Raw genomic sequence first — 27,765 nt, 5'->3', positions numbered from 1 at the left:
TTCATTTGCAAAACCATGGAAATTTTTTTGAGAGGAAGATAGGAAAAATATTTGAAAACATTTGGATAAAAAGTACTTTTTTTTTTCTTTTCTAGAATCAGTAATGGTATGGATCTATGGAAACTGTGAGACATTCCATTTGTCCTGGCTCCTCAGCTAAGTTCAGGAGAAAGGGAATCCTGAACCAGGAAGAATCTGATGCAACATTTCTCCAGTGTTTTGAAATACTTCAGGTTGTCTGTAGTGAGATGCACAGCCATGTGTTAGGACATTTTGGAATGTATAACAGCTTGATATAGGCAAACACAAAACAGATGGAACCAAGCCAGTGCAATTTAATCCTTGGTACAACCTGGCCTAGCTTTCCTTAGTGGAACCAACTAACATATTCTAAGAGCATTACTATTTTCTGAACACCTGAAATGTGGTTTCACTCTGTGCTTTAAAAATAGAAATAAACAAATTCTTTACTTTTTAATCTGGAAATTTTAAGTTTGTCTAGATATAGATTAAGTCATCAGTGAGAATATCTGTATTATTCTATTTCTCAAGATGGATAGTATTAATGAATAATTTGGAAGGCTTGGGGTTGGGAGTTCTAATTCTGGATACAGGATATATGCTTTCACGTAGAGCCTCCATTTCTTTGGGGAAAATGGAGATTAGAGACAATGAATGACAATCCAAGTCTTAGCCTGGGAATGAGGAGGGACCAGTATAAATGCTAGAAGGGATGGTGCTGTGTTATCATGTTCTTTGGTATTATGAATGGTCTGCAACAGGGGTAATAATGATAACAGTAATAGTTAGTAATAATAAACATTGATGACAATGATAGAGATGATGATAAAAACTCCAGTAATGTTACCTTTGGTGGAATGTCTTCTTCCTGTCGTAACCAAGAGCTTCGGTCAAACTTCTCAATGCGAGTGGGGAGAGGTGGGTTTTCAGAGGTGGGATCTGAGTTCTGGCGTGGCATCTCGACACGGTGAGAGCTCACATTCAGAGCCTCCTGAAACCCAGAGAGGCCCTTCGTGGGCTGCTCATGCACCGACTGGGAGGCGGTCAAGGCAGGTCCCTGGGATTTCACTGCTACCAGATGCGGGATCTAAGCATCAAACCAACATCACAGCAGCATTATTAGAAGTAGTAGTAGTAGTTGCTCACTTGTGTCTGACTCTTTGTGACCCCAGGGACTGTAGCCCACCAGGATCCTCTGTCCATGGGATTCTCTAGGTAGTGATTCCTGGAGTGGCCATCCCCTTCTCCAGGGGATCTTCCTGACCCAGGGATCAAACCTGGGTCTCCTGCATTGCAGGCAGATTCTTTACTGTCTGAGTCACCAGGGAAATGCAGATCAACTAGGATCTCATGAGAAAGGAGGATAAAATTTTAGGGAGAAAGAACCAGAGCACATGGAGCCCATAGCAGCTCTTTGCAGCATGCTTTTCAGAGCTCTCCCAAATTTCCTATTTTAGAGCTGGAGGGCTGGACCAGACTTGCTGGCAAAGAGTTAAATGATGGACTTGGGACTGTTAAGAAGTCAGTGAAATAAGTGTCATGATAATAATGATTTTCAGTGAACTATTGACCAGCAATACATTTACAAGCACTTCTGATCATACAAACTTCCTCCTTTCAACCTCCTAACTTGGACTTCAGAGAGTGCTCTGTGAAACAAGAACTGCTCTCAACATCTTACTTCTTATGAACTCATTAAATACCATGAGCTGGACACAATTATTCTTCTCATTTTACTCATGAGAATGTAAGGTATAGAGAAGGTAAATGACAACCTAGATTTCACAGCTAACATGCGCCAGACACTGGATTGTAACCTACACATACGCCTCATTCCAGTTCCCATGTTGTAACAGCCTAACTGCTATGTGATCCTGCTTCTGGTGAACTGGCTCTTACCACCTAGGATATTATACATCTCACAACACTAGGAGTTTCTTTTAGAGTTGGAAGTCTCACAGTTTGGCAGGTATTGATATCATTCATGCAGGGAAGAAATGCAGACTTTAGGTAGAAATATAGCTTTTTAAAACAAATCATGACCACCTATAGTTTGGAGAACCCTTCACCGCTCACACTTCCTTGTTCATGCTCATGCGAGCCTATCTTCTCCTCCAATGTGCAGGGAAGCTCCCAGGAGACAAGAGCCATGTTAGACTTCTTCTCTCTGAGTCTAGCACCATGCCTGGCATATTGAAGGTGGTCAATCAATCCTGGCTGGGAAAACATCTAGAGTATTTTCTAAATTAAACTGTTACTTCAATAAAGATTAATCTAGTATTTGCTTTGTACCAGGCACCTATCAGACTCTCTCTGGTCTGAAATCTCAGTGCCCAGACTGCTAGAGGACACCTCCACAGCCCTCCTCCACCAGCCTGGTCCTGTTCCTTCTGCGCTTGAGGTCTCATCTCTGGAGCAGCCTTGCCCCAGACTCTTCAGACCCTCTTGATTCAGGAGACTGGAATGTTGCTAACTATAGTTCCAAGGAAATTCTCAAAGTCCATTTCAGCCAAGTGTATGCTTCAAGGAGAACAGAACTGTAACCAATCAAATTTATATTAAGGTTGTGTAGGTGTGTGCTCAGTTGTGTTTGACTCTTTGCGACCCCTAGGACTATAGCCTGTCAGGCTCCTCTGTCCATGGGAATTTCCGGGCAAGAATACTGGAGTGGGTTGGCTTTTCCTTCTCCAGGGGATCTTCCTGACCCAGGGATCGAACCTGCATCCCCTGCATCAAAGGCAGATTCTTTACCTCTGAGCCACCGGGGAAGTCCATATTAAGGTTAAATATCATTAAATATATTAAGCATTAACACAAAAACAAAGCCTGTCTTACAAGTATGTACCTCAGTGTTCATAAAAGCATGATTTACAATAGCCAAGACATGGAAAGAACCGAAATGTCCACTGATAAATGAATAGATAAAGAAAATGTGGTATGTGTGTATACACATACATACATACACACAAACACACACACACAAACACACATATATACAATGGAATACAACTCAGCTATAAAAAAGAATGAAATATTGCCATTTGCAGGAGCATGGATGGACTCAGAGGTTATCACACCAGGTGAAGTAAATCAAGAAGAGAAAGATAAATACCATATGGTATCACTTATATGTGGAACTTAAAATATGCCACAAATGAACTTATCTACAAAACAGACTCACAGACATAAAGAACAGACTTGTCATTGCCAAGAAGGAGGGGGTGGGGAAGGGAAGGATTGGGAGTTTGGGATTAGCAGATACAAACTATTATATATAGAATGTAAAAATAACAAGGTCCTACAGTATAACACAGGGAACTATATTCAATATCCTGTGATAAATCATAATAGAAAAGATTGTGGAAAAGAATGTGTATATATATGTGTAACTGAATCATACTGCTGTGTAGCAGAAACTAACACAGCATTGTACACCAACTATACTTGAATAAAATAAATTTTAAAAATATGCAGTACAAAACACAAACCTACTTTGAAAAAGAGTCCCTTAAACAAAAACAAAAACTGAAGCTCCTGAAAAATGCTTAATTAGCTGTCTGTCACAGGATATCAACATTTTCATTTCCTAGTCATTTTCACATAGTTTTTTAAGTTTTCTCTCTACTCTCTCCTTTTACAGGGAAAAAGTTTCCTAAAAGGTCAAAGTTAGGGGGTTTTAAACAGGAACTTTGTGCATTTTGAACCCATGGATGCTTAGGCCTGAATTCATTATATACAAATAAAAAAAGGCAAGATAAGCTAATTTGGCTAGTACTGAAGAATTTTGGACCTCATATACTAAAGGCAGACTTAAAATCAAGAATTCTTGATTGTATCTGCTCTGAAACTCCAGTTCAAATTGCATTACATATATCAAAGGTGCCCTCAGAATATCTGTGGGAGTGTAGACAAAGGTGGAGACCTGGAAGAAACTTAAGACGTTTAGGTGAAAACTGCTGCATAACCTTCTTTTTTATGAAATTTCATACTACATCTCAATTCCTATTTCATTTTTGGTTTACACAATTTAAAAAATTCCTTGAAAACTTCCAGAAACTTCCCACTTACCTAAAAGTGAGTAAATCTTTTCTTTTCCAAATAGCTTATAACAGTGGTTCTACAACTTTGAAGTGTATCAGGATCACCTGGAGGCTGTTAAATCACAGACTTCCAGCCCCACCCCTAGAGTTGCTGATCAGTAGTCTGAGTTGGGCCCGAGAATCTGCAGTTCTACCAAGTTTCTGGGTGATGTTGATGCTGCTGGCCCAGGGACCACACTTTTAAAACCACTGGCTTAGAAAACACAATTTTACTTCACCTAGTCCATTTAACTTTTTCAGTTTCAGGCTCATGTCAAAATTCCAAGGAACAAAAGATAATATAACAGTGTATATACACATCAAGCTTCCTTGGTGGCTCAGGTGGTAAAGAATCTGCCTGCAATGTCAAAGACCCGGGTTCGATCCCCGGAGAAGGGAATGGCTACCCACTCCTGTATTTTTACTGGAGAATTTCATGGACAGAGGGACATGGTGGGCTACAGTCCATGCGGTCACAAAGAGGTCTACATAAATTTTAGCTTTGGTAATTTCAACTCACAGGATGCCTGTTCTGGGCTAGGAGGAACTTCTATGGGTCTCTTGAGAGGCCAATTTACCAAGAAGTGACTGCAGTTAGCTTAAAGTTAAGAATGGTGCTTTTTTCCTTCTCATTTCTCCCTCTATCTTGCACATTCAGTGGGGTCTCCTGTCTTACTAGAGATTTGTTATGAAAAGCCATGATTTGGCTGGTCTTATACCCAAATCCATGTTACTACTCCCTGTTACTTTTATTAGACTTTATTGTACACCTTGTTGAAAAATCCAGTGGAATGAAGGGACACTGTACCTGGGGATCGACTGATCTGAGCATGGGGGGTGTCCGAGCAGGCTGAACCCCACTGATGCTAAAGGACTCCGACCGTGGGGGCAGGTTGGGGTCTGATATCCTGTTGGCAACCTTGTGAGGCATGGCAGGTGAACTCTGCCGGTTGAGCCTTGACCGTTCTTCTACCTAGAAAACCAAAAAAAAAAAAAAAAAAGTACTTCAATGGATAGAAGCTGATTTATTTCCTAGTCAGGATTTTGTGTAGTCACCTGCACAGCCATTTTGCATCCCTCCAATCAAATCATTTTAGAAAGCCGAAGCTCTATCTGCTCTGCATCAAAAATTTGCAGAAAGCTCTTTTCTGTCAGAGTAAATAACAGCATGGAAAACACATAGAATACTTGAGGCCCCACCCTTCCATTACCCATTATCTCATGCTATTCTATTGGCTGAGAATTTGGGACCCTGCTTTTTAAAAGTTTCTCATGTATTAGCTGGAACACTATCCTGTTAATTGGTCACAAATCCAGGGCTCAGTCAGGGAGAGAGGCAACTATGTCAGGTATTACAATTGCTTGGGGAAAGTAGAAAATTGCTTTGAGCTGACAAATGAGATAGGACGGGGAAGAACATAGAAGGGCTGATTAAGAGGATGTGCCGAGCACACTCACCCTCCATCGCTTTCTGTGCGCTACTCATGGGCAAGTGGGAGTCTTGCTCAGTGAGCATGGCTTGTCTTAAACTGACTTCCTGTATCTTTTTTTTTCTCTCTTGAGGGCCTTTTCTTTTCAGGTGTCTCTCTTCCTGTTCCCTAAAATGCACTGCCCCACTGCATTTTTGCCATTCCAGCGTGGACTCCTTTCTCTCTCTTCCCCCTCTCCTGCCTGTATTTCCACACATGGCACTTGTTCTTGATTCCCCTCCTGTCCTCTCCAGCCCTCTGGACACTTCATTCCCTTGTCACTCCCTTTTTTGCAGAGTCTGTCTCAGCCGAGAGGAGATAACTGAACAGAAGTGCTTCACAGGGAAGGCTCAAAGGACCCGGAAAGGCTATCTTTATAGGCAAAAGTCACCCTTAGTACTTATTTGTTGCAGACAATCTGTGGCAGAAGACAAATTATAAAGAAAAAGGTAGATAAACAAAATGTACACTGCAAGACATTTAAAATCTTTGACAGCTTTAAAAGGTCTAGCACTTTTCTCCAGATCCACCTTGTCCTGTCCTTTATTTCTTCAGGGTCAATTTGACAGTTGTAATTTCCAAACCCATTGGGGCAATAATTCCACCCTGATGCCCATTAACTCTCTTCTGCTGACTCACTATCTTTGTGTTGTAATAGCCTGTTATGGAACCCACATGTGGGTCCTCAAGACATATTTGTATGTAACAGCTAAGATCCTTTATTCATTTTACTTCCTGATTTGAAATAAGTCAAAAGGGCTCTTCTTTCCCATCCTATTCTGAATATTCCTAGAGGCAGACTCAGTCTCATACACAAAGTAAGTCAATTTTTAAAACTCTCAAATTAACTACAAACATGTTAACATGTTAAGATGTGCTACAGTAGAGAAAACCACCCTTCTGCCTCTACACAAGAGCCATCTGAACACCTCTCCCCTGGCCATGGCTATGCATGTATGTGCAATTGACATCCAGTTGACTTTGGTTTTGAAATTCCATGTCTCAGAAGCTTACCACATACCAAATAAGATAATCAGCAAAAAACCAGGGATATAAACCAGAACATGTATACTTTGTGGAAGTGTGCGTGTGTAAAAAGTATTACATCAGCAATAATTGTTTAGCTATTGTGTTGAGCAAAAAGAAAGAACAAAGCTAGCTCTGAGATGAGAACACAAACAGAAAGTCCTGCAAAGATAGCCCCAGATAAACTGAGACCAAGGCATGCAATGTATTAATTTTCCAAATACTAGACTCTTTGAGAAGAAGATGACTATTTTTCGACTACTGGAATTAGTCAAATATCAGTCATTTTCTTATTTCTAGGGAAGATCATTAAGTAGAAAAATCACATGGATAGGTACCCCTCAATATTCAAACCATTGCAGTCTGAGGTCAGAAATCCAAGAGGTTCAATTCATCTTCAGATAAATAATTGTTTATCCAAACTGTAGCCACTTATTACCTGATATTTATGAACCAAATATTGTAAGGAAGTTAAGATACCTGCCATTCTTTTTTTTTTTTTTAGCTGTAAAATGTCTTTAGACCTTTTTAAACCCACATTTCAGAAATAGTACATTAAAAACAACAGCTAAAATGTCTGTCCTCAAAGATCTTCATTGAACAAAGAAACCATTTTCGAGATGAAGAATTCTTTTGGCAACTGCCAGCAACAAACCTCCAGGAAAGGAAGCAGCTTTGTCTCTAATATGACCATGGGCCACATATGCCCTAAAACTGTTGTTAGAAATGAGTGGGGCACAAAGAGGGATGCTGATTTTCACAGGCAGTTAATGGGTTTGATTAGTCATGTATGGATACCGTTGTTGATGTTCAGTTGCTAAGTCATGTCTGACTCTTAGCGACACCATGGACTGCAGCATACCAGGCTTCCCTGTCCTTCACTATCTCCCTAAGTTTGCTCAAACTCATGTCCATTGAGTTGATGATACCATCCAACCATCTTATCCTGTCACCCCCTTCTCCTTCTGCCCTCAATCCTTCCCAGCATCAAGGTCTTTTCCAGTGAGTTGGCTCTTGGCATCAAGTGGCCAAAGTATTGGAGCTTCAGCTTCAGCAACAGACCTACCAATGAATATTCAGGGTTGATTTCCTTTAGGATTGACTGGTTTGATCTCTTTGCTGTCCAAAGGACCCTTAAGAGTCTTCTCCAGCACCACAATTTGTGTGTGGATATTACTAATGTATTTCTAGTAACATTGCCTATGCCTTCTCTCAGTTCATTTACATACTAAATCCTACCATCAGTCTGTTTCAGTCTTTACCATCATAAAATATATGGTATGAATAATCTATTGTTACACTCTGCAGATTATTTCAGGATGAACCCAATGTGATAAGATTTCCTGGGTTGGAGTTTGTCCCAAGAATCTGAAAATCTGAATAAGTTTAACAGTGAGGCATCAGGCTACTCTGTCTCAAGAAAATCTTGTCCTAAAGTCTTCAGGAAGATAACGCTGTCTGTCGCTTTTGCACCAAAGGAACATCATGAATACTGGAGTAAAGATACCAAATCAAACATCCTAGTAACAGTTTCAGATGGACAAAGGTCTGTCTCCTGATTCATCACATCTAATGTTTACTAATTGAACACTGAGTGAGACAAAAGAGGTGTTTTTCCCCAGATTAAGAATATATGTGATTAAAAACTGGGTTTCAATGGAGATATATCTCAAGCTTCCTTTTATGATATGATTTAAAAAATATATAAGTCTTCGCTTCAACCTCCTGCTACCAAGATGTAAAATATCTTAAGTACCACCAAACAAGTGTTCTAGTAGCACTGTATAAAGAATGTCAAGATGCCATTCCATACAACAGAAGACATCTGTTAGAAAGGAGCTCATACTTGATGGGATTATCAATAAATATAGAGAACTATATTAGGAGAGAACGATCAATTTTACCATAGAATCAGGCTTTTTTCTTAATAAAGAATCGTTTTACCATCAAAACTAAAATAACTTTGAATAGGTTTGAATCACTTCTGCAGAAATGCTATACTATTTATTACAGCATTGCAGGGAAAAATAAAAAAATAACTGCGGTCTCAGAAATAAGATTCTACTCCGGGCGGGACTGTGTTACCCACTGGGTAACACAGGAATGACATCTAAGCCCTCTGAGATACATAAAAGTAGCACAAATACAGAAGACCTGAAAATAAATGTGTTGATTACAAGATTCAAAAAAATTTTCAAAATAAGCAACTATGTTGCAACATGTATACAAGTATAAACATTACATCAACATCAATTGTTAAATTGTTTTGTACGTTTGAAAACAACTTATAGCTTCTAATGTCTCACAGAGCAGTAAGAAATGTTATCTGCTGAGAGATTTCAAAACAAAATCATAGAAGTAGTTTTTTAAAATGTTGACAACAAAATATATTTACTGTCATATGGGTGTATTTTAATAACACTTTATTAAATATATGACTGTAGGGTCTGTGGGAGTCTATGTAGGTCTTCAAAGGCCTGCTTAAGAGCTAGTATGTGGTGAATTGAACACAACTGTATGGGAAATTTTCCCCTCTAAGTGGACAAAACATTTGATTTTTGTCTTTATTGGTAGTGCCGGAGGAAGAGAAAGAAGCTCAATGACCTTTAAGTTCTCATTAGGTATTCTGACTCTGCGCTCACTGGGCACATGAAGAGGTGAGTCATGATGTCTTTTGGCAAAACCACATGGGCAGATGGTTACTGAGCAAGACTGGGGCTATCCCTTCTCTGGGGGCACCTTGGAGGACAGAGGAAACACTCATTCCTTGTTGAGTTTGCTCAGATTCATGTCCATTGAGTCGGTGATGCCATCCAACTATTTCATCCTGCCACGTCCTTCTCCTCCTGCCCTCATTCCTAGGGAATGCTTAAAATATAGTCTTGTGAAAGATAAGGCCCAGGAGTACTTTACCAAGATCTACTCCTAACCAATGACTGCACAAGAAAAGTATAGATCCTCAGGTGAATGGACAACTTAAAAGTAAGGAGGCCAATCTTTAGCAGGCTGAGATGAGCAATTAAAAAGTGTGCATCCATCTCTGGATAGAGATAAGTGGAGGAGATGGGAGATGCATGTGAACTGCTCATGTGAAATCCCAACCAGAAACAACAGAGGCAAAACACCTATTCCTTGTGGGCAACAATAGCCTTTGGAGCAAAAGAGAAATATGTTGACTACTTCCATTTGCAGTTGTAGAGTGCCTACAGTTTCAATGGCACAGTCACGTACATGATTGCCCAGGATCCTCCCAACTTTGAGAAAGAAAGTACAGATGGGTAGGCTATACCCCAGGGAATGAATACTGGAGTAAAGATACCAAATCAAACATCCTAGTAACAGTTTCAGATGGACAAAGGTCACACAGCCTGGAAGTGGAAGAATGAGAACTCAGACGAGCTCTTTCCTATTTCCTGCCAGGTCTGTTTCATGCTAAATCTTAAGAGAGATAAACAGAAACTAAGGAAAGATGGGAACATAGCTATAAACTCTCTAGTTATATGAGAGCTCATATAAAATAACTCAAATAAAAAGAAAAAAAAGTATCAGTGTAGAGCAGAGAAAACAAGTGGAGAAGGAGTTCTTATATACAGGAATTTCCAAGCCCAGTGAACTGATGGGATATAAAGAGACATCTTGGCCCAGCATTGGCTAAATAAAACCATGACCAGATGACTGGCATGTATCACAGAGAAAGAACATGATGAAGTGTTAAAAAAAACTGAAAATGCCATCTCATGCAATACTCATAGATAGAGCATTCTGTTGCTGCTGTGTGTTGGTGAAAATTAAAAAAAAAAAAATATCGTCAGGCCCCAGTAATCACAAGCCATTATAAGAAACAGGAATCTGTACCATTATAAAGAAAAGGGCCTTAAAAGAAAAGGAGTATCCATCTTTCAGAAAGAGCCAGTGCAGGGGGTGGGGGGAGAATCTTTAAATTTTGCTGATGTTTAATAGTATATCATACTGATGTTTTTACAGAACAAATCTGACTTATATTCCATTCAAAAATGGCAGAGAATTTGAAAGGAGTGAGAATGTCCCCTATTTCTCCTTTTAATGGAGACATTAGTGTTTCTTTCTGGCTGAAATCTGAAAATCAAAGCTAATGTGACATTTAGGACAACCAGAACACTCAGGGAAAGGATAGAGAAAAGAGTTCAACAAGATTTGCCAACAATGGAGTGTTTCCATTTGTTCCCGCTACATCCGACAAATTAATAAGAAAGGAAATAAGAAACATGATGATGACTTATGTTTCACAAAATGAAGAAACAAAACCAGGAAGGATGAACCATTATAACAACATTAAACTGCTAATGAAAAAATGCCGATTTGCTATAAGGAAGAGAAATCAGTGGATGGAAAAGTAATCAAAGAAGGAAAACTCAAGATGATGAGAAGCTGTGGTGGTGTTTTAGCTGCTAAGTCCTGTCTGACTTTTGCGACTCCATTGACTGCAGCCCGCCAGGCTCCTCTGTCCATGGGATTCTCCAGGCAAGAATACTGGAGTGGGTTGCCATTTTCTTCTCCAGAGGATCTTCCAGACCCAGGGATCGAACCTGGGTCTCCTGCACTGCAGGCAGATTCTTTACCAACTGAGGTACCAAGGAAGCCTGGAGGGTATAGAGGTGAGTTAAAAAACAAATACAGGAGCAGATTACAAAAGAGGCAGCTGTAAGTGGAAGACTGCTGGTTGGTGTCTTCAAAGGCATATGGTACAAAAAGGCTCAGAGCCTCTATCACAGGAGACCATGCCATTGCTGCGGCCTTATCCCTGGTGAGGATATTTTCAAATTTATATCCTGGGATTTGGAAAAGAAAATGGCCCCTCTTTTTATACCTCCAAAAGACAGTTAAACCTGGGTTCTTTTTATCGATTGATAATTAAAACACTGCTGAGCTAGAAGTTCTGTCTATATCTAAAGTCTTGAAATGTATTTTACTGTTTGGCTACCTTCAACTTCCCTTACCTCCCTACTTAAGAAAAGAAATCTGTAAATAAAGCTCTAGAAGAAAAGTTCATACATTGCTGATAGAAGCACTGAAAGATCAAGACAATAAGGATCCTTACAGTCATTTTTATTCCCATTTTAGGAAGTGGGTGTTAAAAAAATGATGAATCAAACTCAGGCAGACAATCATTTGTTTTTACTGGTATACCAGTTGCTATAATCCCCAATTTAGCACTGTCATTCATTCTATCATTTAAATGTTTCATCTTTCTTCTAAAATAGGAACACCCACTCAAAGACTCGGGAACTGCTTCATGAAGAGATAGGTGGTTAGTTGGAAGCTGCATTATGTTAACCACACCCAGGAAGATAGGATTAAATATAAAATCCAAAAAGACGGTGACCCTAGTAGTAAAGGATCTACCTGTCAATGCAGGAGACAGAAAAGATGCTGGTTCAATCCCTGGGTTGGGAAGAGCCTCTGGAGTAGAAAATGGCAACCCACTCCAGTATTCTTGCCTGGGAAATCCCATGGACAGAGAAGCCTGGTGGGCTACAGTCCATGGGATTGCAAAGAGTTGGACAAGAGTGAGTACACAGGCACACACACACATGTCCAAAAGTGCATGAAGCCCCAAAGAAGAATTCCAGCTATCAGGAAGCCAGAGACCCTGGAAGACGTCACCCACCAGAGGTGGGCCAGACTTAGGATGGCCTGGGAACCTGACATCAAGAGTAACTGATGACACAGCCATGCTGTTTGCACACCCATTATCTAACTTGTCTTTACCCTAGGAGCCTGGCCAAGAAGCACAGGGGAACTAGGAGGTCTAGAAAACTTCCCTGATGATATCTGCAGAGATGCGTCCACAGGAATACCATGGCTCCTGAAAGCTTGGCACCCTTGAATTAGTTCTGAGTAGAGAGGACAGGCCAGCCAATTTAATGATGAGGACAGATGGTAACTAGAAGTTAAAATGAAGTTAAAATGTTTGAGTGAAAATAAGAATGTGCTGAGTAGCGGTGAAAGGAAGGAAGTGGAAACTGCTTCATGTTTCTTCCCCTTTCCTGGTACATTTGTGTATGAGGGAGCTGCCCAGGGGAAAGGAGATTCTGGTATACTTTACAAGGCATCCCAGTCCTGTCCAGGTGGTGTCTGGAGGGATCTGTAGGTGTCCCTTTCCTAAACTTATGCTTAGGGCTAGGAGCACTGAAGGACAGGTGGTCATGCATCCCAGAGAAGTCATTTAGCGATGCAGCACTTCTTGGAGGAGACGAACTACTTGTATGGACGCATGAGTTCATGCCCCGAGGTCCACATGGGTCTCCAAGGCCCTTCTTACTTGAAGAAATAGACAGCTGGGGGCTCATCACTTTGGAGATGTTTGGAGAGGACACACAAATGACTTGGGGTCCTGACTCTCAAGGTGGGCTACATCCTTGGGAAAGAGATCGCTTTCTTGATCTCACTGTGGTCCTTGAAGCTCCCTGAGGCTTCAGGTGATCTTCAAGACCAAGTCTAATAGGATAAGCTGTTTCATCTTTCTTCTGTGAGTGATGCTCAAACAAGAGTCCTGATCTGGAATCATTAATTTCTGTAGGTGTTACTGGTATTAACTTAGTAGAGGCTAGTTTTTCAGCCGTCTGCACATGTGCCATGACCAGGAGCTGTGAATCTGCCTTAGCTGAGGGTTTCAGCTTGGCATGGTTTAGCAGTGGAGGAAAGCGGCACATCTCTGCTAGCCAGGAAGCACGTCAGCTGCTGTTTAACAGCAGTGACTCTGCTTAACTGGAAGAACAGATGAGTTGCTAAAGGGTTGGTGCTATATCTGCGGGTAGGATCACAAAACTGAATTACTGACCTGGGGGAAAGAGGCAGTTTTTACAGACAGAGGTAAATATAAATCACATTTACAGACTTTAAGGGAAAGTGATCAAAAATGTTCTTTATATTGAACAGAATGATTTTCTCTACAAATTTAGTTTTTAAGTCTTAAAAGAAAAAAGTTACCAGTTTTATAAACAACAGTGCACAATCATAAAGGATTTAAACAAAATGCTTAAATAAAAGACTCTGTAGTTTCTACTCCTCATACACAACCATTTTTTATATTACGACAACATAATTTCAAGTGTTTTCTATACATATGTAAGATAGAACAGAAAATTAAAAAACTTATAAAAATAGGGTCTTATGTAAGAAATCCAGTTCTAGTAATATTGTAGTCTAGATAACTTGAAATAAGCTCTAGCTATAAATATCTGAAGACACTAGGACAAAATGTAAAGTAATATAAATCACTCTGTTGAATGACTAGTTATGCTTACAGGAAAATAAAGGAAATCACTAGGTGTTAACCCTAACCCTTCTTTAGTCTGGTAGTTGAGCAAATGAAGGATCATTCCCATGAAAGTATTTGTAAAAAATATAAATGACCTCTGACCCTGTAAGTGAACCACAACCACAAGTCTGGGCCAACTGTATCTTCACTGGTACCACAGAAGGATATAGGATATTAGTGACAATACCAACGGTCAGTTTCAGGGTCTAGGTATGGATAGGAAATTATCCTACCTAGAATTCCTGAAGTCTTAAATCACATTCTTCCACTAAAAATCCTCCAGCCACAACTCAATTGGATTTCAATACAGAAGAAGATCTTCTTCCTGCTGTTACTTACAAAAAGAACCACAAGTGGATTGTGGTATAGAAATAAGGTAATAGTTCTTCCCAAAACAAAGCATGTGTGTCTCGCAAAAGTTGTTTCCCAGCTTTGTAGTTTAACTCTCTGTTTCCACAGGAGAAACTCATTCCGGCCCCTACACTCAAGGCAGGGTAGGTGCAGGCTGTGCTTGTTCGCTTGCTTACCTCCTTGGCCCACGCTGGTTTCTCACTAGGACTCATCCCTTCTTTGTAATGATATAGTGGCTTCTTCTCCACAGGCCTCTGCTCCTGCCGCTGATGCTGAAGAGAAACCAAGTAGTCTCTCTCTTGCTTTAGTTGCCTCTGTAGCCTTTCTGCTTGTCTCTGTTCTTCCAACTGCTTGCGCTTATATTCCTGTCCAGATCAGGAAAGGAGAATTAAGAAGAGGCTAAATTACCATAGGGAAACCACTGGCCAGTACCAGGGAAGCATGCAATGGAAGCAAAAGAGATGATAAATCACAAAGGACCTTAATATCAACTAAACCCACAAGAGGACACAGGGACGAGCCATAGAGATAAGGTACAGCCTCGGGTTAGCATCGACACAGAAGGTGGCATTTAATGAAAACACTACTGTTTTAATGGCAACCCCTACAGAACTCCAACCTTCACAAAGTGACTCGTCCTGGATGAATTGCAACCAAGAAAATGGCAACAATGAGGATGTTTGGACGGTCAGCGCACAACCCCTGTAAGGAACTATCCAATTCCTGGTTTAGTCATTAAACTATTCGAACATGTACAATTTACAAAACAAAATAAGAACCTAAAGATACTGCCTAAATCATCTTTCATTTGACAAAGCTTAGACCAACAGAAACCATTAGCAAAAACATGTACAGGCTAAAAAAAAAAAAAAAATCACAGTGCCACTGAATAAAAAGTTAAGTTAAAAAAGCAGCCCATTTGGAGAGCAGTGCAATAAAGCTAAGGAAAAAAAAAAAAAAACTTCAAGTGGAAGCTGCCTGAGCAGGGAACACAAAATGTTCCCATCGTGAGGGTAAAACTAATAGTCTGCAAATGAAATATGACTCCAGAGCTGAGTGGTTTCCTACGGATGAGGGATACTCTGCTGTGATTGTATTCCAGCATGTTGCAAATGACTGCGAACATTACTCTGCAATAAACACAGTGGGTCTCAGAAACAGTCTGAACTTGTACTAAGACTGGATTCCCACTGAAGTTTTGCAAATGGCTGGTGTCCATAAAGAATGTGCAACAAGTATATTCAAAGTCGTGACTCGGCACCTTGGGTCAGGAAACTCATTAAGTTTTGGAAGATTTTCCAGGTCTATGAGGCTGGGTGGATCCCCATTTCTTGACTGGCACATTCAAGGAGACCACACACACACACACACACACACACACACGAGATGGACACAGAGCAGACCAGTGGGCTTGGCATTCCCATTACCAGAAGTAGCGCTTGTTCATGCAGTAGCTGCTGCTGTAAGATCTCTAGCTGCCTCTGCTCCTCCTCCAGCTGTCGCCTGATGTACTCCTGGAGAGGCAGGCAGCAGAGAATGCAGAGGAACACAACGAGAGGGAGAGGGAGAGAGAAAGAACCGGTAATTTCAAAGGTGAGAAGAAACTGCCAAGTAAAGTGTGGAAGGAAGGAGGAAAAAAAAATACCAAACACCTCTTCACTAAACAGGAAAGATACCCTGCACCACAGCAAAAGCACTTCAGTGCAGTCAAAGGCACAACAGCAGCGGATGGAGACAGCTCAATGCTTTGCTGTGACTATCTGGTTTTGAGAACCCAGCTTCTGTTGTTGTTAAAGTATTATCCATATATATTTTTTGTTTTTTGGCCATGTGGCATCTTAGTTCCCAGACCAGGGCTTGAACCTGTGCCCACTGCAGCAGAAGCATGGAGTCTTAACCATTGGCAAGTTCTGAGAACCCAGCTTATTTTAAAACTTTTCATTATAGGCTCTCTCTTTACGCGCTACCTGAATTACCAAGGCTATACAGTTCAGAGGCTCCCCGTTGTAAGCAGTGGGGATAAAATAATGGCTGAATGCTGTCATGAACTGTCTTTGTAAAGGAACCATCCTGCAGTTTCACTGCACTGTCAGAACATGATTCTAACAAAGAGAGAAAGGGCCTGCATCAATGGCTCAGAGTCATGGAGACCAGAGCAGCGTGAGTAGAAAAGCTCTTCTGAAGCGATCAAAGCGGAGGACTTGGCTCATTTATCATGCCTCAGTGCTACTTTCAAAGCAGGTGCCCTGGGCTGGGAGAAGCACGAAATCAAGGTGTCAGGGGACTTCGGCCTGGGGAGGAAGCCAGGTTGAATGAGCAGGTTTTGCCACGGTTGTGCATTTGACTTCTTGAATAGGTGAGACTAGTTGCTGGAGCAAGAGTAAAAACCGGCTTAACCCGAGCAGACCTAAGAGAAGGTGGCCACAGCCCAGAGGCGGCCGGTGCTGCTGTTCACGCGGGGCCGTCTGTAGGGCTCCCAGGTCCCCGCTGTACCTGCTCGTGCTCTGCGCGCCTCCTCTCCTCCTCCCGGCGCATCTGCTCCTCATAGTGTCTGCGCTGCTCCCTCTCTTGCTGTTTCCGCAGCTCCTTCTCTCGCCTTTGTTGCTGTGGGGGACAAGCAGACAACCATGAAGGAAATCAGCAGGGAGAGCTGCGGAGCTGTGGATATGACTGTTCACAAGCTGCCTGCACGCCTGAGGGTCTCTCACCTGTGCTACTTGGGGACACACTGGTCAGGATGGGGTGACAGCAATTCAGTATTTATCACACAGGTGAGCTCCCCAGGTTTATCCGCCTCCCAAGAAGTTCCCGTTCAGAGTATCCTCCCAGTTGCCTGATGGCGGTTTTCAAATCAGGGGAGGGTAACACGGATGGATAGCTTCCCTGGTGGTTCAGTGGTAAAGAATCTGCCCGTCAATGCAGGAGACGTGGGTTCCCCCTGGGTGGGGAAGATCTCCTGAAGGAGATGGCAAGCCACTCCAGTATTCTTGCCTGGGAAATCCAATGGACAGAGGAAGCAGGCTTCTGTCCATGGGGTCACAAAGAGTCAGATATGACTTAGCGGCTAAACAACACCACCACTGATGTATAATAAATTAGTCATTGGTCATGTATGGATGCGAGAGTTGGACGGTGAAGAAGGCTGAGAACTGAAGAACTGATGCTTTTGAACTGCGGTGTTGAAGAAGACTCTTGAGAGTCCCTTGGACTGCAAGGAGATCCAACCAGTCCATTCTGAAGGAGATCAGCCCTGGGATTTCTTTGGAAGGAATGATGCTAAAGCTGAAACTCCAGTACTTTGGCCACCTCGTGTGAAGAGCTGACTCATTGGAAAAGACTGATGCTAGGAGGGATTGGGGGCAGGAGGAGAAGGGGCCGACAGAGGATGAGATGGCTGGATGGCATCACTGACTCAATGGACGTGAGTCTGAGTGAACTCCGGGAGTTGGTGATGGACAGGGAGGCCTGGTGTGCCGCGATTCATGGGGTTGCAAAGAGTCGGACAACTGAGCGACTGAACTGAACTGAACTGATACATCATCAAGCTGTGAGATTCTATAGACTTTAAAGCACATTCGCAATGCAAATGCTATTCAATGTTTTTGACACCTTGTAAGGCATAAATGGGGCCTTTTGGCTCCGATGGTAAAGAAACTGCCTGTAATGTAGGAGACCTGTGTTCAGTTCTCGGGTTGGGAACATTCCCTGGAGAAAGGAATGGCAACCCACTCCAGCATTCTTGCCTGGAAAATTCCATGGATAGAGGAGCTTGGCAGGTTACAGTCCATGGGGTTGTAAAAGCTGGGCATGACTGAGTTAGTGACTAAACCACCAGGGCATATACAGATGAAGAAAGTAAAAACCAGAGGAGTGAAATGGCATGTTCAAGGCTATACAGTAATGATGGCTGAGGGTGCAACAGAATCCACTGACTCCCACCTAGTCCATCCCCCTTTCTAATACACCATGTTGTCTTTCTTTTCTGGAGTGTTCACAAGTCAGTGTCAATTTCAACTTGTCACTCAAGTAAGACTGTGAGCTCAGGAACCATCATCATCTCATACAGTCATCACGCCTCTGAAAGTGACACCGTGACCAGCACCTTTCATGCTTTATCTTATTTAATTTTCACAAAAATTTTCTGAGATATATACTATAGTACTATTATCCCCCATTAAATGAGAAAACACAGGCATGGAGAGATTAAGTAGTTGTTCAAGGTCATACTCATATGCTCAAGGTCATGTTGAGTAAATGGTAACGCTTGATTTGAAAGCCTGACAACATGACTCCAGTCTGAACTCCATCAGTACAGAAGATGAAGGGCAACAGGAGCGACAGATCATAATTAATCCAGCTCTTCATTATGCTCCCAGTAAAGGAGAACATCTCAGGAGCAGGGAGAGGGGCCAAGGTTTCTCAGCCAGGGATGGTCCCATTCCCCAATCCCTGGAGCATGTGGCATGTGCGGGGGCATGGAGAAGGTTTTCTGGTTGGTCCAGTGACTGAGGGGTCATGACTGGCATTTAGCCAGGGATGCTAAACACCCCACAATGTGTGGGACACACAAACATTACAAAGTATTTTCCCTGACCATGCGCCTTTTGAGAAACACTGAAGCCTCTTTGGGTAGGAGCCTGTTACTGGCATTAGGGTTTCTTCTTCCTCAAATATGGGGTTTGGAGGGGCTGACTAGAGGGTCTCTTCCCTTGTAAGAGTCTCAACAGCTCTTGGCTGAAGAAATGTGAGTATCCAAGATAAGATGGACTGTGACTGTATCACATTGATGAGCTGGCTCTAAAAAACCTGGAAAATAGCTCTCTAGTACAAAAAGTTTGTTCCAGCCCCAGCTAAACCAATGACAGATATTCAAAGCTTCCCAAAGAAGCCCCTTCTTGGCACCTGCAATCCTCTAGACCTGCTCTCTTCCAATAACCTCCAAGGATCATTTGAGACTCAATGTCTATCATTTCCAGAACAAGAATTGGTTGTACATCTTAGATAGTAGGTGATGGGGAGCTTCTGGAAGACTACAGGTACGTGCCATCAAGTGTCTTGACCAGATCTGCATTTTCAAAAGGGCTCCTACCTGCCTTGAAAAATGGGCAGGACCAGAAGCTGAGAATGCAATGTGTGGCCATTTGATGGGTCCAGGGCACCCATGAGCTAAGCAAAGGCAGCCAGAGAGTCCATGTTTGTTATCGCTGCTGAGACACAGGCAAAAGGAGGAAAAACCAAAAAACTGTCTGGATTTCCAGTCAGTAGAAGGACTGTAGTGGATGTCAACTTAGAAGAAGAAATTAGAATTAGGCAAAAATAAAATGGGCAGAATTTGGTGACTGTGGGGCATGTGAGGCTGAGCGGTGAGTGAATTTCTGGCCCAGGAGCATGGCAGATGGTGTGATACAGAAGTTTAGGGAAGGGATGAGGCGTGTGCTGGGGAATAGAAATGAGTCAAGTTCCAGACAAGTGATTATTTGTTTTACAGAAAAATAATACAGGAGGATGGGAGTAGAAAACATTGTCATACGAACTGACTGAATAATTCGGATTAAAGACCCAAAACAGAGATATTTCCAACACTCAACCAAAGTGAATCAATGCCAGCACAGAGAATAAAATAATTATGTGTACAGATCTGGCTCCTGGCAGGAAACAGCCCTAATTTAGCTAACATTTCAAGCTTTTTTTTACTCCTACCATCAGTCTCTTTCTTGAGGAAAAAAATATAATCAAAGCTTTTGACGATTTAGCTGATTTTCCTGTGAAGGATGTGTACATTTCCAACCCCTTCTTAGGAATTGATAATGTTTGATATTGACATGCCACTCAGGTTCCTATGAAAGGTATACACAGTATTGATTGCAACTCAGGAGGGTCTGAGCTTCCCGAATACTCTGCAGTTTCTAAGAAAGACACTCAAAAGTGACTAATAATTAGTAATGATCTCATCTGGCTCAGTCACCACTAAGGCATGGAGGCCTCTGCCAGGGCTTCGGCTCCCGCGGTGAGAATGGAAAAACAAATCACTTCTCCAACCTTCCGAAGGTACTGTGCCAATTCCAGCTGCCATGCCTCAACGTTACACCGTTCCAGGAAAAATGTTTGTGCTCTCTCCTCCTGGCTATGGGATGGTTTGAGAGGACACACCAACACAGGTCCAAGAAAGACCAAGTCCCTGGCCTCCAGCAGACAGCTTTACAAGATCTGAGGACTCTTGCTGGATGTAGCAATTGAGGGCAAGGCCTGTGTTTGATCCCCACTGGACTGCCCAGCCCCTCACCAGGGGCCTGGCACCTGGCCAGTACAGAGATTTTGTTGAACTGAACCAAGCATGAAACTCAGGGCAAAAGAAGACAGTACCGTGCCATTTGGTGGCCCCGTGGCAAAGAATCTGCCTGTGTGACTTAGCATGCATGCAAACCAATGCAGGAGACGCAGGTTCAGTCCCTGGGTCGGGAAAATCCTCTGGAGAAGGAAATGGCAATCCACTCCACTATTCCTGTCTGGGAAATCCCGTGGACAGAGGACCCTGGTGGGCTACAGTCCATGGGGTTGCAAAGAGTCGGACAAGGCTGAGCAACTAAACAACAACAATAATAGTACCATCTTAATTTGGGGAGGGATTTCTATTCTTATCAATACTTATAGTTTAGAGCACACTGCGCCTTACCTTATGGTTATTTGAGATGTCTCAACTACTCCACAATATAGATTGTGGACAGGGTCTCTGATGTACTCCGTTTTTTACCTCCTACTATATCCCATAAAGGGTCCGATATCATTGATGTCTATTGTCTTACAAGCTATAGACGGAGCAGCAAGAGAAAAGCAGAAAGGCTCCCAGAACCTCAGGCCACTCCTTCGCCCTTTGATGCCCTCCTGAAAGAGGAACTCCCCAGGTCAGCAGGTGCCCAACACGCTACTGGAGATCAGGGGAGAAATAACTTCAGAAAGAATGAAGGGATGGAGCCAAAGCAAAAACAGCACCCAGCTGTGGATGTGACTGGTGATAGAAGCAAGATCCGATGCTGTAAAGAGCAATATTGCATAGGAACCTGGAATGTCAGGTCCATGAATCTAGGCAAATTGCAAGTGGTCAAACAAGAGATGGCAAGAGTGAACATCGACATTCTAGGAATCAATCAGTGAACTAAAATGGACTGGAATGGGTGAATTTAACTCAGATGACCCTTATATCTACTACTGAGGGCAGGAATCCCTCAGAAGAAATGGAGTAGCCATCATGGTCAACAAGAGTCCGAAATGCAGTACTTGGATGCAATCTCAAAAACGACAGAACGATCTCTGTTCATTTCCAAGGCAAACCATTCAATATCACAGTAATCCAAGTCTATGACCCAACCAGTAACACTGAAGGAGCTGAAGTTGAATGGTTCTATGAAGGCCTACAAGACCTTTTAGAACTAACACCCCCAAAAGATGTCCTTTTCATTATAGGGGACTGGAATGCAAAGTAGGAAGTCAAGAAACACCTGGAGTAACAGGCAAATTTGGCCTTGGAGTACAGAATGAAGCAGGGCAAAGACTAATGGAGTTTTGCCAAGAAAATGCACTGGTCATAGCAAACACCCTCTTCCAACAACACAAGAGAAAACTCTACACATGGACATCACCAGATGGTCAACACCGAAATCAGATTGATTATATTCTTTGCAGCCAAAGATGGAGAAGCTCTACACAGTCAACAAAAACAAGACCAGGAGCTGACTGTGGCTCAGATCATGAACCCCTTATTGCCAAATTCAGACTTAAATTGAAGAAAGTAGGGAAAACTGCTAGACCATTCAGGTATGACCTAAATCAAGTTCTTTATGATTATACAGTGGAAGTGAGAAATAGATTTAAGGGACTAGATCTGATAGATACAGTGCCTGGTGAACTATGGACTGAGGTTCATGACATTGTATAGGAGACAGGGATCAAGACCATCTCCATGGAAAAGAAATGCAAAAAAGCAAAATGGCCATCTGGGGAGGCCTTACAAATAGCTGTGAAAAGAAGAGAGGCGAAAAGCAAATGAGAAAAGGAAAGATATAAGCATCTGAATGCAGAGTTCCAAAGAATAGCAAGGAGAGATAAGAAAGCCTTCCTCAGCGACCAATGCAAAGAAATAGAGGAAAACAAAAGAATGGGAAAGACTAGAGATCTCTTCAAGAAAATCAGAGATACCAAGGGAACATTTCATGCAAAGATGGGCCAGATAAAGGACAGAAATGGTATGGACCTAACAGAAGCAGAAGATTTTAAGAAGAGGTGGCAAGAATACACAGAAGAACTGTACAAAAAAGATCTTCACAACCCACATAATCACGATGGTGTGATCACTCACCTAGAGCCAGACATCCTGGAATGTGAAGTCAAGTGGCCCTTAGGAAGCATCACTATGAACAAAGCTAGTGGAGGTGATGGAAATCCAGTGGAGCTATTTCAAATCCTGAAAGATGATGCTGTGAAAGTGCTTCACTTATTATGCCAGCAAATTTGGAGAACTCAGCAGTGGCCACAGGACTGGAAAAGATCAGTTTTCATTCCAATCCCAAAGAAAGGCAATGCCAAAGAATGCTCAAACTACTGCACAATTGCACTCATCTCACATGTTAGTAAAGTCATGCTCAAAATTCTCCAAGCCAGGCTTCAGCAATACATGAACTGTGAACTTCCTGATGTTCAAGCTGATTTTAGAAAAGGCAGAGGAAGCAGAGATCAAATTGCCAACATCCGCTAGATCATGGAAAAAGCAACAGAGTTCCAGAAAAACATCTATTTCTGCTTTATTGACTATGCCAAAGCCTTTGACTGTGTAGATCACAATAAACTGTGGAAAATTCTGAAAGAGATGGGAATACCAGACCACCTGACCGGCCTCTTGAGAAATCTGTATGCAGGTCAGGAAGCAACAGTTAGAACTGGACATGGAACAACAGACGGTTCCAAATAGGAAAAGGAGTGCGTCAAGGCTGTATATTGTCACCCTGCTGAGTTACCTTATATGCAGAATACCTCATGAGAAACGTTGGACTGGAAGAAACACAAGCTGGAATCAAGATTGCCGGGAGAAATATCAATAACCTCAGATATGCAGATGACACCACCCTTATGGCAGAAAGTGAAGAAGAACTATAAAGCGTCTTGATGAAAGTGAAAGAGAAGAGTGAAAAAGTTGGCTTAAAGCTCAACATTCAGAAAACAAAGATCATGGCATCTGGCTCCATCACTTCATGGGAAATAGATGGGGAAACAGTGGAAATAGTGTTAAGCTTTATTTTGGGGGGCTCCAAAATCACTGCAGATGGTGATTGCAGCCATGAAATTAAAAGACGCTTACTCCTGGAAGAAAAGTTATGACCAACCTAGATAGCATATTCAAAAGCAGAGACATTACTTTTCCGACTAAGGTCCGTCTAGTCAAGGCTATGGTTTTTCCAGTGGTCATGTATGGATGTGAGAGTTGGACTGTGAAGAAAGCTGAGTGCCGAACAATTGATGCTTTTGAACTGTGGTGTTGGAGAAGACTCTTGAGAGTCCCTTGGACTGCAAGGAGATCCAACCAGTCCATTCTGAAGGAGATCAGCCCTGGGATTTCCTTGGAAGGACTGATGCTAAAGCTGAAACTCCAGTACTTTGGCACCTCATGAGAAGAGCTGACTCATTGGAAAAGACTCTGATGCTGGGAGGGATTGGGGGCAGGAGGAGAAGGGGACGACAGAGGATGAGATGGCTTGATGGCATCACTGATTCGATGGACCTGAGTCTGAGTGAACTCCGGGATTTGGTGATGGACAGGGAGGCCTAGCGTGTTGTGATTCATGGGGTCGCAAAGAGTTGGACATGACTGAGTGACTGAACTGAACTGAACTGAACTGGACCAGAATATTCATTTATGCTGAGTATAGGCAAGGCTTGGAATGCTTTTCTAAAAAGAGCCACCCATGATGGGCACTGGCATGGGATTTATTTTCCATCCTAGAGAAAGGAAGAAAAATAAAATAAGAGAAAAAGACTCAGGAAATCAAACTGAAGCTCAGAGAAATATACTGTTCCATGTCACACAGCTGGAAAATGGTAGCACCTCCAAGCAAGCCCAAGGCAGTCTTACTCCACATCCTTTCCACTCTACACCCTACTATTTCCTGATCCCTAGTACCTGAAAGAATACTCTATCCATTGGAGATGTATCCAATCCAGATAGGCTATCTCACTGCTTTTGTCTACTTACTGAATGTTCAGGTCGAATTTGAGTTTGATTCTTATGACATACTGGTAGATTTGGGGAAAACACGATGCCTTTGTGTACAGGTTTTGGGACCTTCTATCTTTCACACATATCAAGTTTCCCATTATACAGACTCAGAGGTAACATCCACATTTGAGAATTAATATCCCATAGTTGCAAAGAGACAGATCATTGTGGAGAAGAGAGTAGTTACGAGAGGCCACAGGACTTGGGGGAAAGAATGCTGGATCAGAAATAGGAAGACTAGATTCCAGTCCTGTTCTGCCACTGATATTAATGCAAACACTGCAGACCACCCAGTCACAGTAAATTTTTGTTTAATGAATGAGTGAATGCTTTATGACCTTGAGTGAATCACCTTAACCCACACCTTCAGTGAGGGGGCAGATTAGGTGATCAGACACGTCTGTTCATTCAAAGAGTCTAAGCAAGAATGTGCTACATTGTAAAATAAAAACTGACTAATTCAGAATGAGAAGTGAGGCAAAGCAGAATTCTGCCTGCTCTTGGAGACCTCCACTCTTTTCATCCTGGGTGACCCCCTGGAAGTGGTGAGAGGGGACCCTACTGAGTGTGGAAGACCAGAGGCGGCCTCCAGAGGACAGCGCAGCAGCTGGTGCAGGATCAAGTCAGGCTCCTTGGGAAGCACCTCAAACCGTCCCCTCCACACAGGGGCTCTCGGTTCAAAGACACTCAGAATGAAAGGCTCCAGCGTAGTCTTTGGAGTTGACCGCACGGCATACATGCCCCCTCGCTTAAATAGGACTGTTCTGTGTAAACCTGGCAGCAGCAGAATTTGTGATGAGAGGGATCAAGCTTCTAGGCCTTCCACTTGCCCACTTTAACATTTGTGAATGTTGCCATTTGGGAAAGACCACTGCATACCATCCACTGCAGGGGAAAAGGCCTGTTTCCTTGCAACTGACTCTGGGATTCCAAGCCTTATTTTATAGGATGGTTGTGAGAGTGATGGTGAAGTAGTCTGCCAACTCTGAATTCAATATACAACAAAGTAATCAGAATCACAACAAAGAATAGTAATTATTCACTATAAGAACAAATGGTTTTGTAGAGCCTCCTATGATGCCAGGCACTAAGCCCTTCACTCATAGTCACTCATTTAGTTCTCATCACAACCTTTTAGGCACATACTACCATCATTATCTGCACTTGACAGATAAGGAAACCGAGGCACACACAGGCCAATGTCTTGCCCAAGCTCACTCAGCTGGTAGTGCAAAGCCAGGTCTACATTCTGCATCTGGCTTTTTTGAGATGCTGCCTCTACGGATCTGAAAGACATCTATGGTGAAGATACCGACACATACAAAGCGAAGGATGTTGGTTGTATGAATGGTTTCTCAAGTGGCCATTTTCCATCTTTTCCTCACAGAAACAGCAATCAGAGAACCATTGAGAAAACTAGTCCAACTAAATATACCTGATTCTTTTCTTTTTATATCTACTGAGTGAGTGAGTGAGTGAAGTTGCTCAGTCGTGTCCAAGTCTTTGTGACCCATGGACTGTAGCCTACCAGGCTCCTCTGTCTATGGGATTTTCCAGGCAAGAGTACTGGAATGGATCGTCATTTCCTTCTCCAGAGGATCATCCTGACCCAGGGATGGAACCCGGGTCTCCCGCATTGTAGGCAGATGCTTTACTGTCTGAGCCACCAGGGAAATCTTATATCTACTATACACTATTAAAGATAAACCATCCAACCTACTAATTTACAACTTTCCTGGAAGATTAACAGCCTACATGAAACTCTTCCTCTTACTCCCCAGCCAGCTTTTGATCAGTAGGCAGCCTCATGGCTAAACACTGTATGAGCATATATGTGCCAAACTGGTCTTTAAGCACGTAGAATGGAGAACCAAAGTTCTAAGTACACTGAGCTTCGAGAAGGCTTCATGAAGAATTCTGGTACTGCCTCTTGGATGCTGGTCAGTGTGATTATTTCAGGCGCTCCTGTTACCTTTGAGCTACAGTTTCTTTGGGGAGACTCTCTACTTGGGTTTTCCTGGGTTCCATATAGAGGAACAAGATGGCCCAGTGGACATCCTGGGTACCTATGACTCTGTAGGTTAGGGTGAAAGTCAAGTGCAGATGTAACTCTCAAATTTCTGCTGCAACCATCATTCTGAAGACTTAACATGAGACTCTCATATTGAAACCTATGAAAAGAAGCCCATTATACATCAGTTTATTAATACAATGTGTGCTGCTCATCTGGGATGCTGGTGAATGCGCTAAATTATATCATATGGAGAAAGGGTGCAGGAACGGGTGACATTTGGGCAAGATGGCAACTACCATTGCCTTCAACATTTCTGGGGCTGATGTGGAAGGCATTGAGTTTTGTTTTGTATAATTGGTTTTAATGCAGGGATAGCACAAGGATTTGAATCAATAACAGGATACATTTTCTAACAGTAGGAGTTGTTCAAAAATAGAAGAGGCTACCTCAAGCCTCTGAAAATAAAAGCAGAGATGATACACTAAATAGGTTAAATGACTTTGATGAATACTGTCAAAGGGGCTCATGCTTTGAGAGAAGAAATGGCTTAGACCACTTTTGAGGGAGGTTCTTCATGTTCCCCCACCTCTCTGAGTCTTTGAAACTGCTCATTGACTGAAGAAAACAAGGGTGAAATGAAAACAATTGGATTTAAATGTCATATGATATAATGCTTTCTGTGAAACTATTCTGTCATAGTTGTATGATTGGGAACAACTAAGAATAATGACTGTGAAACACAAGAGATGGAAACTAGATTTAAGAGAGATTCCATGAAGACCCTGGACAACGCAAGGCTGCTGTAGTGTCCATTCCTCACTGTGGCTTAAAAGCTATGCCTACCACCCCTCTAAGCTGCCCTAGCTGTACCAAGGGCCAGAAACTGCTTAACGCTATTTCTCCCACCCCCTACCTCCCGGTATGAAATGCTATGGGCTTCCCTGGTGGCTCAGCAGTAAAGAATCTGCCTCCCCTGCAGAAGACACAGGAGACACAGGTTTGATCCCAGGCTTGGGAAGATCCCCTGGAGAAGGGTATGGCAACCCACTCCAGTATTCTTGCTTGGAGAATCCCATGGACAGAGGAGCTTGACAGGATATAGTCTATAGAGTCGCAAAGAGCTGAACACAACTAAAGCGACTGATCACACATGAAATACTATGACTATAAAGTATTACATATCCTTCCCATTCCCTGAAAATGTAGGAAGAAGTCTGAGCAAAAGGATTTCAAATATTCAG

At 42.4% G+C, this 27,765-nt stretch overlaps 1 protein-coding gene across 1 annotated transcript in view; it reads right to left on the bottom strand.

The window, feature by feature from the left end:
* Window positions 1–27,765, bottom strand: part of TNIK (TRAF2 and NCK interacting kinase) — a 398,208-nt gene that overhangs the window by 58,377 nt on the left and 312,066 nt on the right. Inside the window, exons 13-17 of the mRNA XM_052645336.1 lie at window positions 16,740–16,850; window positions 15,674–15,760; window positions 14,423–14,611; window positions 4,909–5,073; window positions 869–1,108 (exon numbers count right to left, since the gene is read on the bottom strand). Coding sequence (XP_052501296.1) covers window positions 869–1,108; window positions 4,909–5,073; window positions 14,423–14,611; window positions 15,674–15,760; window positions 16,740–16,850 — 792 coding nt within the window. The remainder of the gene's footprint in view (window positions 1–868; window positions 1,109–4,908; window positions 5,074–14,422; window positions 14,612–15,673; window positions 15,761–16,739; window positions 16,851–27,765) is intronic.

This window comes from Budorcas taxicolor, chromosome 1 (assembly GCF_023091745.1).
Source record: "Budorcas taxicolor isolate Tak-1 chromosome 1, Takin1.1, whole genome shotgun sequence".
NCBI classification, from domain to species: domain Eukaryota; kingdom Metazoa; phylum Chordata; class Mammalia; order Artiodactyla; family Bovidae; genus Budorcas; species Budorcas taxicolor.
The sequence above is the reverse complement of the archived record's forward strand: the minus strand, read 5'-3'. Positions and strand labels throughout refer to the sequence as shown.